The sequence below is a fragment of the Phalangium opilio genome, unplaced genomic scaffold (assembly GCF_054372755.1).
Source record: "Phalangium opilio isolate 3A_F unplaced genomic scaffold, DU_Popi_V2 ptg000003l_1, whole genome shotgun sequence".
In the NCBI taxonomy this organism is placed as follows: Eukaryota; Metazoa; Arthropoda; class Arachnida; order Opiliones; family Phalangiidae; genus Phalangium; species Phalangium opilio.
The window spans coordinates 9,340,713-9,360,516 of record NW_028324145.1 but is presented as its reverse complement, the minus strand read 5'-3'; the positions used below and the strand labels follow the sequence as shown (position 1 = coordinate 9,360,516).

Here is a 19,804-nt window from a genome sequence, read left to right as displayed (position 1 = left end):
GTTTTTGAGGCCGACGACAGCGCCATCTGGATTGCGGGAGCATCGTAACTATGTGATGATTCGTCTGCTAGTAGTACTGCCCCTCTGCGAGGTCTATAAAAGTTTAAAAACAACGATGAAGAGACTAGAGAGTTATGTTCGGAATTAAAACATGGACGAAAACAACGAGAAGCTTATTTATTTGTATGAAATTTCAAGTTATTTCAGTGAGTAGTAGTTAATTGATATTAAACTTAGTATAAATAGGTGAATGTTTTCTTTTTAGTGTTGAATTTTCTGTTTAGGAAATTAAAAAGGGATAATCTTGGATATTTAACTTTGCTCCACAGTTAGGAACGGAACAAAAAGTTCCAGGCATTTTAGAAAAATATATTTTAATTCACAAATAGTTTTCAGTTTAAAAGAGTGAAAAGGTATGGAAAAGGCAATTTTGAGATAACTCGATGAAATTGCGCGGCCAATCTTTCGTAATTTGCGCCATTTTTATTTCAACCAATCAGTAAATCATTTTCTTCCCACCTTTGAATTTCTCGTGACTTGACGTCATGAATATAGTTACGCTGCTCCCTGACACCAGGCGTCCGATTTTTGAGACGGCTCGCTTTTTTACCCCACCTTTTGTCAAGAGAGGCCGATCCCTATAGAGTGTCGACGATATATCAAACATCCCTGATATAACGCGCGCGCTTGTGTCTGACGTCATAAACGCGGTTAGTTCAGGACCACGTGTGACTGGATGAACACGGTGGGAAAACAAAACGATAAAGGTTTGTGAAATTTTATCTTTTTCGTGAATAAAAATATTGTTTGGGAAATTTAAAATTTTCCAAAGTCTAAAATTAATATCGCGCACGCTTTCTGGGGGCCGTAGTCATCCAAATTCCATCTTTCCCTTACTAAGCCTTGGTCACTGAAACCACATGTCTTAATCATGGATTTATAATAGAAGCTTACGCTTCCTGGATATTTCACTCACCTTAAAACGCGCGAAACATTTATTCCTCGTCTGTAATAGTACCAGCCTGGCACGCGCGTTTGTGACGTAGAATTTGAGGCAAATTCAGAGGGGGGTGGAAGTTTTTCACGCGCTTTAGTTTTAATTTTTAATAGCGCGCGCGAAACAATTTTAGAAAATGGCTATACCCTCCTTGGTATTGCTCATTTTATAAAACGTAGATTATTTTCCAACTTGAATTAATTAGTTCTTCAACTAATCAGCATGCCGTTTAATACAGTAACAAAAAAGAGCCAAGTTACATAAAAATTACTTTATTTAAATTAAAGCTTTTATTATTATTTAACTTAATTTAAATCTGCACCAAAATCACCCCTGACCTAGATTAATTAATCTACTTAATTTATTTAACTCATTTCATCTCAGACCTTTTAATTGTATAAATAATAGGACATCATTGTAAACAAGCCAAACGCTTATTGATTGATCCTAATAAAGTCTTTATTATTATTAAAATTACTATTTAAATTAATAATTAAAATAGTTTATCGACTAATCAGCGTTCCGTTTAATACAATAACAAAAAAGAGCCAAGTTCAATAAAAAATACTATTTCAATTAAATATTAAAATGACTATTTAAAATAGTTCGTCAACTAATCAGAGTTCCGTTTGATACAATAACAAAAAAAGCCAAGTTCAATAAAACATTAAAATTACTATTTAAATTAAAAAATTAAAATGGCAATTAAAAAAAGTTAAATGACAATTTAAAATAAAAATTAAAAAAATTAAAATGACTAAACAGTAATTCTCGATTCCTTTAACCAGTTTTTCAAGGTTCCTTTGCTAAATAATACAGTTTAACCGTAAAATTAGAATGAAGGAAAGGGGGCCTAACTCCATGATACACAAGGAAAATGTAAACTGAAACTAAAACTAGAAGTTCCCAGGGTACCCGTTTAAAGGACTTACTATCCATGACTAACTATATTTACCAGACAGTCCATTGTAGTAAGAAAACGCAGTTCCTGATAGAAACAATAATTTTTGTTTAATTGGAAAACAAACGCGTCTTCTTAACACTGCAGAGGAAGGAGAGCAACTGGCGTGCTTACAGTTTGTAAGCGGGGGTTTTTATCCCCGCGAAAATATGTTTTTTAATAAATTAGACAGTAACTATTATAATGGCCAACTTAGATTACCGGTGGTAGAAGGCCTGCCAGCTTTACCCGAGCCCCATGTTAAAAAACGACTAGCAAAATTGCCCCTAGTTCCGACTTTCGCCGTTAGGTGCGCTACCAACCCAGTTTTCCTCATAATGCTTATTCTATGGGAAAAAAAATTGGACTCGGTTTAAGAGCATTTTTAATATATTTACCGATTTTTTCGTGGCAGATTTTTAAATGAGAATAGTCAAGTAAGTTCTAATCTATATTTTGAGGCCAATTTCATAATTTTCCGTCCGTTATTTGACGAGTAATCAACATTCAAAGTTTAGGGTAGAGCTGGCAGGCCTTCTACCACCGGTAATCTAAGTTGGCCATGCTAATAGCGTTTTCCTTTGGGTCCTCGCGGAGCGCTCCCATGGAGGAATAAAACTAGGAGATCCTATTCTTCAAAAACAGTCTTTAACGAAGCTGGAAACTACTACTACCATTTTTATTGCTCCTTGGGAGTGCTCAGCGAGGACCCAAAGGAAAACGCTATGAAATAGTACCAGCCTGGCACGCGCGGTTGTGACGTAGAATTCAGAGGGGGGGGGGTGTTAAGTTTTTCACGTGATCGAGTTCTAATTTTGAATAGCGCGCGTGAAACAATTTTTAGAAAAGCGCGCGCGCATACGCGCCGAGAGTAAAACGTTTGCCTCAATTTCTACGTCATCAGCCCCCAGTCCCCACGCGCGCGAATTTTTATGGCATAAATGTGTTTAAAATCAAAATGCCTTACTGAAGGCATAAGTTTATAAGATATGTTCCATAAGTGTGTCACTCGTTAATGAGAGCTTGTCATGAAGTGACGTAGATGAAACGTCATAGATTCTCGTAAAGCGACGCCTAGTGAGGCCCTGTCAAAGGCTTAGTACAGACTAAAGAGGAGGATGGACTGCAAAACATAGTGTAGTCAATTCTCACGTCGTTCTTGAACTAGCTCTCATTAAGCCTCTAACATTACGAAGTATGGGTAGTGACATACTTATGGAACATATCTTATAAACTTATGCTGAAGGCTACAGTGAAGCGCGTAAGCTTCTATTATAAATCCATGGTCATACAAAGTCCATCTTTCCCTTACTAAGCCTTGGTCACTGAAACCACATGTCTTAATCTTAACTGAAACTACTATTACTAAATGTTATTATTGGTAATTGTAATTCAATAGAAATGATTACTGATGGATTTATCGAAGGTCAATTTGATGACGCTGAAGATGGAATGTAGGCATAAATTTTAAATTATATTTGTCTGACTTATTATATCCAAAATCATTGTCACGGAAATTCTTTTAAAATTTTAGGGGAAAGTCGAATGAAAATGGGGAGAATTTTGTCGACCTCGGTGGGTTTATTATAATTAACAGTGAAATAATCCGTAAATTAGAACTGTTCTACATCATAATTTACCAGCGTCGATTTGGCAGAATGAGAGGGGGGGCCGAATTTTGGGAACTCGCGACGGAAAAAAAAGCTATAACCTGTTTTCAGACCTAACTAAGCAATTCTTTTAAAATAGATTTCAAGCTATAATTCACGCTAATTATAATCAAGAAAGCACGGACAATGATAATTGAGTATTTTCAAGTAACATAAACTATTAAAATTAGTTAAAAGAGCAATTATTACAAATTAGTTGCGCTGCTCTTCCCTAGATGGCGCGTGAGTATGGTGAAAATCATATAAACACAAGCCCATAAAATTTGAATATCTTCAATTTGACCCTGTTTATGGTAATTAAATTTCAATGAGTTATCAAGATATTGAATTAAAGTAAAGACTATCGCTTTTATACCAGGATACCTTACAAACTAGAAAAACTGAAAACAAAATTACACGAATATTTCTGCACTCTAATTTTAAAACTTGAATATCTTAAAATTGGCGCGCACGATCTTGATTAAATTTAAGTATGTTGTTAGGCCTATAAAGCTCTACCAGAAACTGTTTAGCTTATACCGTGAATCGTCCCGGAAGTTGGTCATCTAGGCAATCAAACCTTAGTAAACTGAAAAATGACTTTTATTATTTCGTAATAATCAACTTAAATGTTGAATATCTAAAAATTGGCGCGCACGATCTTGATTAAATTTAAGTATGTTGTTAAGCCTATAAAACTCTATCAGAAACTGTTTAGCTTATACCAGGGATCGTCCCGGAAGTTGGTCATCTAGGCAATCAAACCTTAGAAAATTGCAAAATGACCTATAATTATGTCGTAAGATTCAACTTAAATGTTGAATATCTAAAAATTGGCGCGCACGATCTTGATTAAATTTAAGTATGTTGTTAAGCGTATAAAACTCTATCAGATACTGTTTAGCTTATACCGTGAATCGTCCCGGAAGTTGGTCATCTAGGCAATCAAACCTTAGAAAACTGAAAAATGACTTTTATTATTTCGTAATAATCAACTTAAATGTTGAATATTATAAAATTGGCGCGCACGATCTTGATTAAATTTAAGTATGTTGTTAAGCGTATAAAACTCTATCAGATACTGTTTAGCTTATACCAGGGATCGTCCCGGAAGTTGGTCATCTAGGCAATCAAACCTTAGAAAATTGCAAAATGACCTATAATTATGTCGTAACATTCAACTTAAATGTTGAATATTATAAAATTGGCGCGCACGATCTTGATTAAATTTAAGTATGTTGTTAAGCGTATAAAACTCTATCAGATACTGTTTAGCTTATACCGTGAATCGTCCCGGAAGTTGGTCATCTAGGCAATCAAACCTTAGAAAACTGAAAAATGACTTTTATTATTTCGTAATAATCAACTTAAATGTTGAATATTATAAAATTGGCGCGCACGATCTTGATTAAATTTAAGTATGTTGTTAAGCGTATAAAACTCTATCAGAAACTGTTTAGCTTATACCGTGAATCGTCCCGGAAGTTGGTCATCTAGGCAATCAAACCTTAGAAAATTGCAAAATGACCTATAATTATGTCGTAACATTCAACTTAAATGTTGAATATCTAAAAATTGGCGCGCACGATCTTGATTAAATTTAAGTATGTTGTTAAGCGTATAAAACTCTATCAGAAACTGTTTAGCTTATACCAGGGATCGTCCCGGAAGTTGGTCATCTAGGCAATCAAACCTTAGAAAACTGAAAAATGACTTTTATTATTTCGTAATAATCAACTTAAATGTTGAATATTATAAAATTGGCGCGCACGATCTTGATTAAATTTAAGTATGTTGTTAAGCCTATAAAACTCTATCAGAAACTGTTTAGCTTATACCAGGGATCGTCCCGGAAGTTGGTCATCTAGGCAATCAAACCTTAGAAAATTGCAAAATGACCTATAATTATGTCGTAACATTCAACTTAAATGTTGAATATCTAAAAATTGGCGCGCACGATCTTGATTAAATTTAAGTATGTTGTTAAGCCTATAAAACTCTATCAGAAACTGTTTAGCTTATACCAGGGATCGTCCCGGAAGTTGGTCATCTAGGCAATCAAACCTTAGAAAATTGCAAAATGACCTATAATTATGTCGTAACATTCAACTTAAATGTTGAATATCTAAAAATTGGCGCGCACGATCTTGATTAAATTTAAGTATGTTGTTAAGCCTATAAAACTCTATCAGAAACTGTTTAGCTTATACCAGGGATCGTCCCGGAAGTTGGTCATCTAGGCAATCAAACCTTAGAAAACTGAAAAATGACTTTTATTATTTCGTAATAATCAACTTAAATGTTGAATATTATAAAATTGGCGCGCACGATCTTGATTAAATTTAAGTATGTTGTTAAGCGTATAAAACTCTATCAGAAACTGTTTAGCTTATACCGTGAATCGTCCCGGAAGTTGGTCATCTAGGCAATCAAACCTTAGAAAACTGAAAAATGACTTTTATTATTTCGTAATAATCAACTTAAATGTTGAATATTATAAAATTGGCGCGCACGATCTTGATTAAATTTAAGTATGTTGTTAAGCCTATAAAACTCTATCAGAAACTGTTTAGCTTATACCAGGGATCGTCCCGGAAGTTGGTCATCTAGGCAATCAAACCTTAGAAAATTGCAAAATGACCTATAATTATGTCGTAACATTCAACTTAAATGTTGAATATCTAAAAATTGGCGCGCACGATCTTGATTAAATTTAAGTATGTTGTTAAGCCTATAAAACTCTATCAGAAACTGTTTAGCTTATACCAGGGATCGTCCCGGAAGTTGGTCATCTAGGCAATCAAACCTTAGAAAATTGCAAAATGACCTATAATTATGTCGTAACATTCAACTTAAATGTTGAATATTATAAAATTGGCGCGCACGATCTTGATTAAATTTAAGTATGTTGTTAAGCGTATAAAACTCTATCAGATACTGTTTAGCTTATACCGTGAATCGTCCCGGAAGTTGGTCATCTAGGCAATCAAACCTTAGAAAACTGAAAAATGACTTTTATTATTTCGTAATAATCAACTTAAATGTTGAATATTATAAAATTGGCGCGCACGATCTTGATTAAATTTAAGTATGTTGTTAAGCGTATAAAACTCTATCAGAAACTGTTTAGCTTATACCGTGAATCGTCCCGGAAGTTGGTCATCTAGGCAATCAAACCTTAGAAAACTGAAAAATGACTTTTATTATTTCGTAATAATCAACTTAAATGTTGAATATCATAAAATTGGCGCGCACGATCTTGATTAAATTTAAGTATGTTGTTAAGCGTATAAAACTCTATCAGAAACTGTTTAGCTTATACCAGGGATCGTCCCGGAAGTTGGTCATCTAGGCAATCAAACCTTAGAAAATTGCAAAATGACCTATAATTATGTCGTAACATTCAACTTAAATGTTGAATATCTAAAAATTGGCGCGCACGATCTTGATTAAATTTAAGTATGTTGTTAAGCGTATAAAACTCTATCAGATACTGTTTAGCTTATACCAGGGATCGTCCCGGAAGTTGGTCATCTAGGCAATCAAACCTTAGAAAACTGAAAAATGACTTTTATTATTTCGTAATAATCAACTTAAATGTTGAATATTATAAAATTGGCGCGCACGATCTTGATTAAATTTAAGTATGTTGTTAAGCCTATAAAACTCTATCAGAAACTGTTTAGCTTATACCAGGGATCGTCCCGGAAGTTGGTCATCTAGGCAATCAAACCTTAGAAAACTGAAAAATGACCTATAATTATTTCGTAACATTCAACTTAAATGTTGAATATTATAAAATTGGCGCGCACGATCTTGATTAAATTTAAGTATGTTGTTAAGCCTATGAAAAACTGTTTAGTTTATAACAGGAATAGCCTTTAGAGAATAAGGAAAAAATATTTTATTGTGAAGTTAACCCAAATGTTGTATTCTTAAAACATATTAGGCCTAGTTTCAGGTGTTTTTCTGTTAGTTTAGCGTCAACCTATTAGTTTCCCATTTTGAAAGTTTAAAATAGTAAGAGTTTTGACTTGTACTCGTGCATTTCCCATGCACAGAGGATTGAAGCTCCAAACCGAATAACATTGATGGAAAGCCCAATTCTAGGATTCTATGAACCCATATATTTACTAAGAGCGCCTGTAGAAATGTTTCTCCCGTCGCGAGCTTCCAAATTTAAGGATAGGTTATTGAGATGGTTGTTGGTTTGGAGTTCAACTTTATCAGAACTAAGCCTCGTTCTATTTTAATACAAACAAAGTGGTACTTACAACTCTCGCCAACGTGAAGGCTGGTTGACACACTTGGGCATTTAATCACAAATGTAATCAAATGCCCTTAGAGAGTCTCCCGCGTGCTAAAGAAACGCTACTAGATAGGCGAATACTGGGGAAAGGCATTATTGAATTTAATAGAACCCCCTCCTCAGTTAATCTAGTTTCGTTTTATCAGCACTTATTTCTTTAATAACAATAATCTGAAACTTGTCTCTGAAGGGATTTCCACACTAAGCCTGTGGCTTGTTTACAGGTGGTTCCCTTTACAAAGATAGGGTTAAGCTTAATCAAATTCTGCTAGAAAGACATTTCTACAGTTTTGAATATCCTTTATATTTTGAGGACCGAGACATCTAGTTGCTACCCACTTAGCATATAGACACATAATTGGACCACAATTATAATTATCCTCTTGGGTGGGAAATGTATGACAAAACTCGCGTTCGATAACAAATTCATGCTTAATACATTGAAATATATGTTCAACAATTGGTTTAAGGACTGTAACTATATCCATCGCTACGTCTTCATTACATTCGCGCGACCCAAACGGATCGTAAATTTTTATTTTTATTTTTGTAAAAGTTATATTATCTATTACCTCTAATGCCGCTAAGATATAATGAGAATGAAAACAAACGGGACTTAGAATTAATTCGAATTTTGCTATGTTATATACTATTTCTCTGTATTCAAAGTGGACCTTCTCTTCTAATTTTAACCGCCTTTGCACCCGTTGATAAAAGGTGGTGTCTAAAAACAGAACTGTTTCATTTTTTTGTTGTAAAATCGTGAAATACTTGTCTATCATGTTGTCTGCAAACCATTCATTAGAATTTATAATTTGCATCTCCCTATCTGTTAGTCGAATATATTCTCTACTATATTTATAATATTCAACATTTAAGTTGATTATTACGAAATAATAAAAGTCATTTTTCAGTTTTCTAAGGTTTGATTGCCTAGATGACCAACTTCCGGGACGATTCACGGTATAAGCTAAACAGTTTCTGATAGAGTTTTATACGCTTAACAACATACTTAAATTTAATCAAGATCGTGCGCGCCAATTTTATAATATTCAACATTTAAGTTGATTATTACGAAATAATAAAAGTCATTTTTCAGTTTTCTAAGGTTTGATTGCCTAGATGACCAACTTCCGGGACGATTCACGGTATAAGCTAAACAGTATCTGATAGAGTTTTATACGCTTAACAACATACTTAAATTTAATTAAGATCGTGCGCGCCAATTTTATAATATTCAACATTTAAGTTGAATGTTACGACATAATTATAGGTCATTTTGCAATTTTCTAAGGTTTGATTGCCTAGATGACCAACTTCCGGGACGATCCCTGGTATAAGCTAAACAGTTTCTGATAGAGTTTTATAGGCTTAACAACATACTTAAATTTAATCAAGATCGTGCGCGCCAATTTTATAATATTCAACATTTAAGTTGATTATTACGAAATAATAAAAGTCATTTTTCAGTTTTCTAAGGTTTGATTGCCTAGATGACCAACTTCCGGGACGATTCACGGTATAAGCTAAACAGTTTCTGATAGAATTTTATACGCTTAACAACATACTTAAATTTAATCAAGATCGTGCGCGCCAATCTTTAGATATTCGACATTTAAGTTGATTATTACGAAATAATAAAAGTCATTTTTCAGTTTTCTAAGGTTTGATTGCCTAGATGACCAACTTCCGGGACGATTCACGGTATAAGCTAAACAGTATCTGATAGAGTTTTATACGCTTAACAACATACTTAAATTTAATCAAGATCGTGCGCGCCAATTTTTAGATATTCAACATTTAAGTTGAATGTTACGACATAATTATAGGTCATTTTGCAATTTTCTAAGGTTTGATTGCCTAGATGACCAACTTCCGGGACGATCCCTGGTATAAGCTAAACAGTTTCTGATAGAGTTTTATAGGCTTAACAACATACTTAAATTTAATCAAGATCGTGCGCGCCAATTTTATAATATTCAACATTTAAGTTGATTATTACGAAATAATAAAAGTCATTTTTCAGTTTTCTAAGGTTTGATTGCCTAGATGACCAACTTCCGGGACGATTCACGGTATAAGCTAAACAGTATCTGATAGAGTTTTATACGCTTAACAACATACTTAAATTTAATCAAGATCGTGCGCGCCAATTTTATAATATTCAACATTTAAGTTGAATGTTACGACATAATTATAGGTCATTTTGCAATTTTCTAAGGTTTGATTGCCTAGATGACCAACTTCCGGGACGATCCCTGGTATAAGCTAAACAGTTTCTGATAGAGTTTTATAGGCTTAACAACATACTTAAATTTAATCAAGATCGTGCGCGCCAATTTTTAGATATTCAACATTTAAGTTGAATGTTACGACATAATTATAGGTCATTTTGCAATTTTCTAAGGTTTGATTGCCTAGATGACCAACTTCCGGGACGATCCCTGGTATAAGCTAAACAGTTTCTGATAGAGTTTTATAGGCTTAACAACATACTTAAATTTAATCAAGATCGTGCGCGCCAATTTTTAGATATTCAACATTTAAGTTGATTATTACGAAATAATAAAAGTCATTTTTCAGTTTACTAAGGTTTGATTGCCTAGATGACCAACTTCCGGGACGATTCACGGTATAAGCTAAACAGTTTCTGGTAGAGCTTTATAGGCCTAACAACATACTTAAATTTAATCAAGATCGTGCGCGCCAATTTTAAGATATTCAAGTTTTAAAATTAGAGTGCAGAAATATTCGTGTAATTTTGTTTTCAGTTTTTCTAGTTTGTAAGGTATCCTGGTATAAAAGCGATAGTCTTTACTTTAATTCAATATCTTGATAACTCATTGAAATTTAATTACCATAAACAGGGTCAAATTGAAGATATTCAAATTTTATGGGCTTGTGTTTATATGATTTTCACCATACTCACGCGCCATCTAGGGAAGAGCAGCGCAACTAATTTGTAATAATTGCTCTTTTAACTAATTTTAATAGTTTATGTTACTTGAAAATACTCAATTATCATTGTCCGTGCTTTCTTGATTATAATTAGCGTGAATTATAGCTTGAAATCTATTTTAAAAGAATTGCTTAGTTAGGTCTGAAAACAGGTTATAGCTTTTTTTTCCGTCGCGAGTTCCCAAAATTCGGCCCCCCCTCTCATTCTGCCAAATCGACGCTGGTCATAATTTTATAAATTTTATTAGAAAATTTGAGCATTTCCCATGATAAAAGTGCTGATGATGACGACTATAGTGATGACAGTGATATTAGTGATGAAGATTTTTACGAATATAATGCTGATCAGGACTCAAGAAGTACTGATATTATTTTCCAAACCAAATAATCTCTGTTATTCGCAATTAATTATAACATCACTTCGTTTTAGGTTTTACAAAACAGATTAATGCAGTTCGAACTGGGTCTTGCAATAGCCAAGTAATTCAGCAAAAATTTTTAAAATCATTTAGTTTAAAATTAAATTAATGACGTTTCTGCAGAATTCACAGCAAAGCTCCAAATCTTCAACTTTCCAGCCTAATGAGAAACACATGAAGAAGTTTTCTCATAAAATTAATGTTGGTAAGAGATATGGTTAATTAATTAACTTAATTTTGCAGATTACATTGTGAGACTAATTTTCTATTCTTTTTATAATAGACTCCTACTATGGACCGTCTCTACCAGGTTCAGCCGTGAATTATCTTACCGCAAATACGCGTAAACAGGAAAATGAAAGGTTGAGGGTTAAGGATAAGTTTGAAAGAGCTACGGTAGAGCAAGTATTGGATCCTCGAACGCGTATGATCCTATTCAAGTTAATAAACCGAGGTGTCATATCCGAAATCAATGGGTGTATCAGCACTGGGAAAGAAGCTAACGTTTATCACGCCACTAGCAAAGATGAAACTGATAAAGCTATAAAGGTGTTTATTTTGCACCTTTAATTGGAATTATTCCTGATCAACGCCACCGAGGCGTAGCGGCGACTTTTGGAACTATAATAATACGGTAGCCAATCAGAGGTGGCGCTGGAGTCGATGGACTCTGATGGAGATGTTATTTTCTCTGTTTTGATTATTACCGCTTCAACTTCAAAAAACATGTTTTAAATAATTATTATTAACCGAATAATCTCCAAATAGAACAAAATCGAATGAAAACTTACTCCGAAAGTCTTATTTCATAATATTAGACAGAATAAGAAAGGTAAAATCAACTTTTAATACTTTTGAAACCATATCGCTTGTTAAGCCTTGGCTATTCACATGATTCAAAATAGAGAAAATAACAGATCTCCATCAGAGTCCATCGGCTCCAGCGCCACCTGTAATTGGCTACCGTATTATTATAGTTCCAAAAGTCGCCGCTACGCCTCGGTGGCGTTGATCAGGAATAAGGCCAATTCTGTAATGTGTAAAAGGAATTAAATGTTTTAATTTTAATTTTTTTCTATGTTAGATTTATAAAACTTCAATTCTAACATTCAAAGATCGAGATAAATACATAAGTGGAGAATTTAGATTTCGTCAAGGGTATTGTCGTCATAATCCTAGGAAAATGGTTCGAACTTGGGCAGAGAAAGAAATGAGAAATCTATTACGTATTCACGCTTCAGGATTGAATTGCCCAAAACCAATTTTACTTAGAAGTCACGTCCTAGTTATGGAGTTTATCGGCACAGATGGATGGTAACTAAAACCCCTGACAATTAAAGCGCGGAAAGATACATCATTTTTATCTTTTACCTTATTGCAGGGCGGCTCCTTTGTTAAAAGATGTAGAATTATCAGATTCTAAAGCGAGAGAACTTTATCTGGACGCTGTCATAATGATTAGGAAACTTTTTAACGATTGTAAATTGGTGCACGCTGACCTGAGTGAATATAATCTACTGTAAATATATGATGTTTTAATTGGCCTTATTCCTGATCAACGCCACCGAGGCGTAGCGGCGACTTTTGGAACTACAATAATACGGTAGCCAATTACAGGTGGCGCTGGAGTCGATGTACTCTGATGGAGATCTGTTATTTTTTGTTTTGATTATTACACTTCAACTTCAAAAAACATGTTTTAACTAATTATTAACCGAATAATCTCCAAATAGACCAAAATCGAATGAAAACTTACTCCGAAAGTCTTATTTCATAATATTAGACAGAATAAGAAAGGTAAAATCAACTTTTAATACTTTTGAAACCATATCGCTTGTTAAGCCTTGGCTATTCACGTGATTCAGAAAGATCAACAAATATAAAAATAACAGATCCATCGACTCCACCGCCACCTGTAATTGGCTACCGTATTATTATAGTTCCAAAAGTCGCCGCTACGCCTCGGTGGCGTTGATCAGGAATAAGGCCAATTAATTCCGTTTAATTTTAATTTATGTTTCTTCATTTAGTTATTTCAAAGGAAAGCTGTGTTTAATTGACGTTTCACAATCAGTCGAGCACGACCATCCACACGCGTTAGAGTTTTTGAGAAAGGATTGCGGCAACGTGTCAGGTTTGCTTATTTAATTAATTATTTTATTTTCTTTAATTATCATTATCATTATCAAAATTTCATATTGTTTAGACTATTTCCGTAAAAATGGAGTTTCCACCATGACAGTTCGAGAACTGTTTGATTTTGTAACGGATCCAACCATCAATTCTGAGAATCAAGAAGCGTATCTTGAGAAAATTCAAGAATTGGCCGTTCCAAGGACGGAGGAAGAATTTCAAAACTTGGTCAAGCAAGAAGATGAGGTTAATAATAATTAATAATTAATAATTAAAATAATTCTAGCTGAAAGTATTTAAAGTTTAAATTTTTAATTAATCATTACGCTAATAGGTCTTCAAAAAATCTTATATTCCTCAAAGATTGGATGACGTGATTGATTTTGAACGAGACATCAATCAAGTCCAGAAAGGGGAGAAGGAAGTTTATTATCACACAATTTCCGGGATTAAACCGGACTTTTCTGGTCCTGCTAAGGTAAATATTAATATTTAAATCCTATCCCTTTAAAAGTTAGTAGCCATTAGAGGGCGCCACTAAATTTCCGAAATTAGGCTCCTCCCTCTTAACTTCCTGGTATTTTCATACATTATCTATTTAGACCCCAGCGCTTTTAGACGAAAATGATCACGAGACCGATGAAGAAGAGACTTTGTCCGAGGAAGAATCTGGATCAGGGGATCAGGAAAGAGATGAAAAGAAGATGTTTTCAATGTCAGCGAGACCCAGGAACGAATCGCCTGACAGTAAACGAGAAAGGAAGAACGCTGTTAAGGAAGCTCAGAGGGAAAAAAGAAAAACTAAAATACCAAAACATGTTAAAAAGCGGAAAGAAAAAGTGTTACAAATGAAAGGGAAAAAGAAATAAAATGGTTTTTTTTTTTTCATTTGGAACATGTGTCATTTACTTTTAAAGCAACAGGCGGCTCCATTATCACTCCTAGCATTCTGGCTAATCTTCTGGACACACAAATTTTATGTTGCCAAAGGCAGGAACTTATAGTTCATAAATTGCCAGTAGGGGCGTTGTGTACGTAGTTTCGTATTTACTGACATCTAACACATGATAAAATTCTGCAAGACATTCCTGTAAGCAAAAGATAGTTCATAATTTGCCACTAGGGGCGCTGTGTACGTAGTTACGTATTTACTGACATCTAATAAATCAAGAATTTTCCCGCTAGGGGCGCTGTGTACGTAATTACGTATTTACTGACTTCTAAAACATGATAAAATTCTGCTAGACATTCGAGTAAGCAAACATAGTTCATAAATTGCCGCTAGGGGCGCTGTATACGTAGTTACGTATTTACTGACATCTAATAAATGAAAAAATTTTCCGCTAGGGGCGCTGTGTACGTAGTTACGTATTTACTGACATCTAATAAATGAAGAAATTTGCCCCTAGGGGCGCTGTGTACGTAGTTACGTATTTACAGACATCTAATAAATGAAGAAATTTGCCCCTAGGGGCGCTGTGTACGTAGTTACGAATTTACTGACATCTAATAAATGAAAAAAATATCCGCTAGGGGCGCTGTGTACGTAGTTACGTATTTACTGACATCTAATAAATGAAAAAATTTGCCGCTAGGGGTGTTGTGTACGTAGTTACGTATTTACTGACATCTAATAAATGAAAAAAATATCCGCTAGGGGCGCTGTGTACGTAGTTACGTATTTACAGACATCTAATAAATGAAAAAAATATCCGCTAGGGGCGCTGTGTACGTAGTTACGTATTTACAGACATCTAATAAATGAAAAAATTTGCCGCTAGGGGCGCTGTGTACGTAGTTACGTATTTACTGACATCTAATAAATGAAAAAAATATCCGCTAGGGGCGCTGTGTACGTAGTTACGTATTTACTGACATCTAATAAATGAAAAAATTTGCCGCTAGGGGCGCTGTGTACGTAGTTACGTATTTACTGACATCTAATAAATTAAAAAATTTGCCCCTAGGGGCGCTGTGTACGTAGTTACGTATTTACTGACATCTAATAAATGAAAAAAATATCCGCTAGGGGCGCTGTGTACGTAGTTACGTATTTACAGACATCTAATAAATGAAAAAATATCCGCTAGGGGCGCTGTGTACGTAGTTACGTATTTACTGACATCTAATAAATGAAAAAAATATCCGCTAGGGGCGCTGTGTACGTAGTTACGTATTTACTGACATCTAACACATGATAAAATTCTGCTAGACATTCGTGTAAGCAAAAGATAGTTCATAATTTGCCACTAGGGGCGCTGTGTACGTAGTTACGTATTTACAGACATCTAATAAATGAAAAAATATCCGCTAGGGGCGCTGTGTACGTAGTTACGTATTTACAGACATCTAATAAATGAAAAAATATCCGCTAGGGGCGCTGTGTACGTAGTTACGTATTTACTGACATCTAATAAATGAAGAAATTTGCCCCTAGGGGCGCTGTGTACGTAGTTACGTATTTACAGACATCTAATAAATGAAGAAATTTGCCCCTAGGGGCGCTGTGTACGTAGTTACGTATTTACTGACATCTAATAAATGAAAAAAATATCCGCTAGGGGCGCTGTGTACGTAGTTACGTATTTACTGACATCTAATAAATGAAAAAAATATCCGCTAGGGGCGCTGTGTACGTAGTTACGTATTTACTGACATCTAATAAATGAAAAAATTTGCCGCTAGGGGCGCTGTGTACGTAGTTACGTATTTACTGACATCTAATAAATGAAGAAATTTGCCGCTAGGGGCGCTGTGTACGTAGTTACGTATTTACTGACATCTAATAAATGAAAAAAATATCCGCTAGGGGCGCTGTGTACGTAGTTACGTATTTACAGACATCTAATAAATTAAAAAATTTGCCCCTAGGGGCGCTGTGTACGTAGTTACGTATTTACTGACATCTAATAAATGAAAAAAATATCCGCTAGGGGCGCTGTGTACGTAGTTACGTATTTACAGACATCTAATAAATGAAAAAAGATCCGCTAGGGGCGCTGTGTACGTAGTTACGTATTTACTGACATCTAATAAATGAAAAAAATATCCGCTAGGGGCGCTGTGTACGTAGTTACGTATTTACTGACATCTAATAAATGAAAAAATATCCGCTAGGGGCGCTGTGTACGTAGTTACGTATTTACAGACATCTAATAAATGAAAAAATATCCGCTAGGGGCGCTGTGTACGTAGTTACGTATTTACTGACATCTAATAAATGAAAAAAATATCCGCTAGGGGCGCTGTGTACGTAGTTACGTATTTACTGACATCTAACACATGATAAAATTATGCTAGACATTCGTGTAAGCAAAAGATAGTTCATAATTTGCCACTAGGGGCGCTGTGTACGTAGTTACGTATTTACAGACATCTAATAAATGAAAAAATATCCGCTAGGGGCGCTGTGTACGTAGTTACGTATTTACAGACATCTAATAAATGAAAAAATATCCGCTAGGGGCGCTGTGTACGTAGTTACGTATTTACTGACATCTAATAAATGAAAAAATATCCGCTAGGGGCGCTGTGTACGTAGTTACGTATTTACAGACATCTAATAAATGAAGAAATTTGCCCCTAGGGGCGCTGTGTACGTAGTTACGTATTTACAGACATCTAATAAATGAAGAAATTTGCCCCTAGGGGCGCTGTGTACGTAGTTACGTATTTACAGACATCTAATAAATGAAAAAATATCCGCTAGGGGCGCTGTGTACGTAGTTACGTATTTACTGACATCTAATAAATGAAAAAATTTGCCGCTAGGGGCGCTGTGTACGTAGTTACGTATTTACTGACATCTAATAAATGAAAAAATTTGACGCTAGGGGCGCTGTGTACGTAGTCACGTATTTACTGACATCTAATAAATGAAAAAAATATCCGCTAGGGGCGCTGTGTACGTAGTTACGTATTTACTGACATCTAATAAATGAAAAAATTTGCCGCTAGGGGCGCTGTGTACGTAGTTACGTACTTACTGACATCTAATAAATGAAGAAATTTGCCGCTAGGGGCGCTGTGTACGTAGTTACGTATTTACTGACATCTAATAAATGAAAAAAATATCCGCTAGGGGCGCTGTGTACGTAGTTACGTATTTACAGACATCTAATAAATTAAAAAATTTGCCCCTAGGGGCGCTGTGTACGTAGTTACGTATTTACTGACATCTAATAAATGAAAAAAATATCCGCTAGGGGCGCTGTGTACGTAGTTACGTATTTACAGACATCTAATAAATGAAAAAAATATCCGCTAGGGGTGCTGTGTACGTAGTTACGTATTTACTGACATCTAATAAATGGAAAAAATATCCGCTAGGGGCGCTGTGTACGTAGTTACGTATTTACTGACATCTAACACATGATAAAATTCTGCTAGACATTCGTGTAAGCAAAAGATAGTTCATAATTTGCCACTAGGGGCGCTGTGTACGTACTTACGTATTTACTGACATCTGTAACATGAAGAAATTTGCCACGGGGCGCTGTGTACATATTTACCGAATACCGACATCTAATAAATGAAAAAAATTTCCGCTAGGGGCGCTGTGTACGTAGTTACGCATTTATTGACATCTCATAAATGAAGAATTTTCCCGCTATCGGCGCTGTGTACGTAGTTACGTATTTACTGACTTCTAAAACATGATAAAATTCTGATAGACATTCGTGTAAGCAATAGATAGTTCATAAATTGCCACTAGGGGCGCTGTATACGTAGTAACGTATTTACTGAAATCTAATAAATGAAGAAATTTGCCGCTGGGGGCGCTGTGTACGTAGTTACGTATTTACTGACATCTAATAAATGAAGAAATTTGCCGCTAGGGGCGCTGTGTACTTAGTTACGTTTTTACTGACATCTAACACGTGATAAAATTCTGCTAGACATTCGTGTAAGCAAAAGGTAGTTCATAATTTGCCACCAGGGGCGCTGTGTACGTAGTTACGTATTTACTGACATCTGTAACATGAAGAAATTTGCCACTAGGACGCTGTGTACGTAGTTACGTATTTACGGACATCTAATAAATGAAGAAATTTCCCGCTAGGGGCGCTGTGTACGTAGTTACGTATTTACAGACATCTAATAAATGAAAAAATTTGCCCCTAGGGGCGCTGTGTACGTAGTTACGTATTTACTGACATCTAATAAATAAAAAAATTTCCGCTAGGGGCGCTGTGTACGTAGTTACGCATTTATTGACATCTCATAAATGAAGAATTTTCACGCTAGAGGCGCTGTGTACGTAGTTACGTATTTACTGACTTCTAAAACATGATAAAATTCTGATAGTCATTCGTGTAAGCAATAGATAGTTCATAAATTGCCGCTAGGGGCGCTGTATACGTAGTAACGTATTTACTGAAATCTAACACATGAAGAAAGTTGCCGCTAGGGGCGCTGTATACGTAGGTACATATTTACTGACATCTAATACATGAAGAAGTTTGCCGCTAAGGGCGCATTGTACGTAGTTACGTATTTATTGACAATTGACATCAAATAAATGAAGAATTTTCCCGCTATGGGCGCTGTGTACGTAGTTACGTATTAACTGACATCTAATAAATGAAAAAAAATTCCGCTAGGGACGCTGTGTACGTAGGTACATATTTTCTGACATCTAATACATGATAAAATTCTGATAGTCATTCGTGTAAGCAATAGATAGTTCATAAATTACCGCTAGGGGCGCTGTTTACGTAGTAACGTATTTACTGAAATCTAACACATGAAGAAATTTGCCGCTAGGGGCGCTGTGTACGTAGTTACGTATTTACTGATATCTAACACGTGATAAAATTCTGCTAGACATTCGTGTAAGCAAAAGATAGTTCATAATTTGCCATTAGCGGCGCTGTGTACGTATTTACGTATTTACTGACATCTAATAAATGAGAAAAAAATCCGCTAGGGGCGCTGTGTACGTAGTTACGTATTTACTGACATCTAATACATGAAGAAATTTGCCACTAGGGGCGCTGTGTACGTAGTTACGTATTTACAGACATCTAATAAATGAAAAAAATTGCCGCTAGGGGCGCTGAATACGTAGTTACGTATTTACTGACATCTAATACATGAAGAAGTTTGCCGGTAAGGGCTCATTGTACGTAGTTACGTATTTATTGACAATTGACATCAAATAAATGAAGTATTTCCCGCTAGGGGCGCTGTGTACGTAGTTACGTATTTACTGACTTCTAAAAAATGATAAAATTCTGCTAGACATTCGTGTAAGCAAAAGATAGTTCATAATTTGCCGATAGGGGCGCTGTGTACGTTGTTACGTATTTACTGACATCTAATAAATGAAGAAATTTGCCGCTAGGGGCGCTGTGTACGTAGTTACGTATTTACTGACATCTAACACGTGATAAATTT

General features: G+C 35.1%; 1 protein-coding gene across 2 annotated transcripts; it reads left to right on the top strand.

Annotated features, from left to right (window-relative positions):
• Positions 1-685: 685 nt before the first annotated feature.
• On the top strand, positions 686-14,293 carry RIOK1 (RIO kinase 1). 2 transcript variants are annotated; one of them, XM_089840359.1, is made up of 13 exons: positions 686-767; positions 3,337-3,391; positions 3,472-3,512; positions 11,102-11,212; positions 11,284-11,333; positions 11,396-11,477; positions 11,556-11,821; positions 12,357-12,586; positions 12,654-12,791; positions 13,303-13,406; positions 13,479-13,651; positions 13,740-13,883; positions 14,008-14,293. In XM_089840359.1, exons 1-13 carry the CDS (start codon positions 737-739, stop codon positions 14,272-14,274), a joined length of 1,692 nt encoding a protein of 563 aa, XP_089696485.1. In that variant the 5' UTR covers positions 686-736; the 3' UTR covers positions 14,275-14,293. The 2 variants fall into 2 exon arrangements, with proteins under 2 accessions (XP_089696485.1, XP_089696486.1); XM_089840360.1 differs by lacking the exon at positions 686-767 and adding an exon at positions 911-931 and having other exon boundaries at positions 3,278-3,391.
• The last annotated feature ends 5,511 nt before the right edge of the window (positions 14,294-19,804 follow it).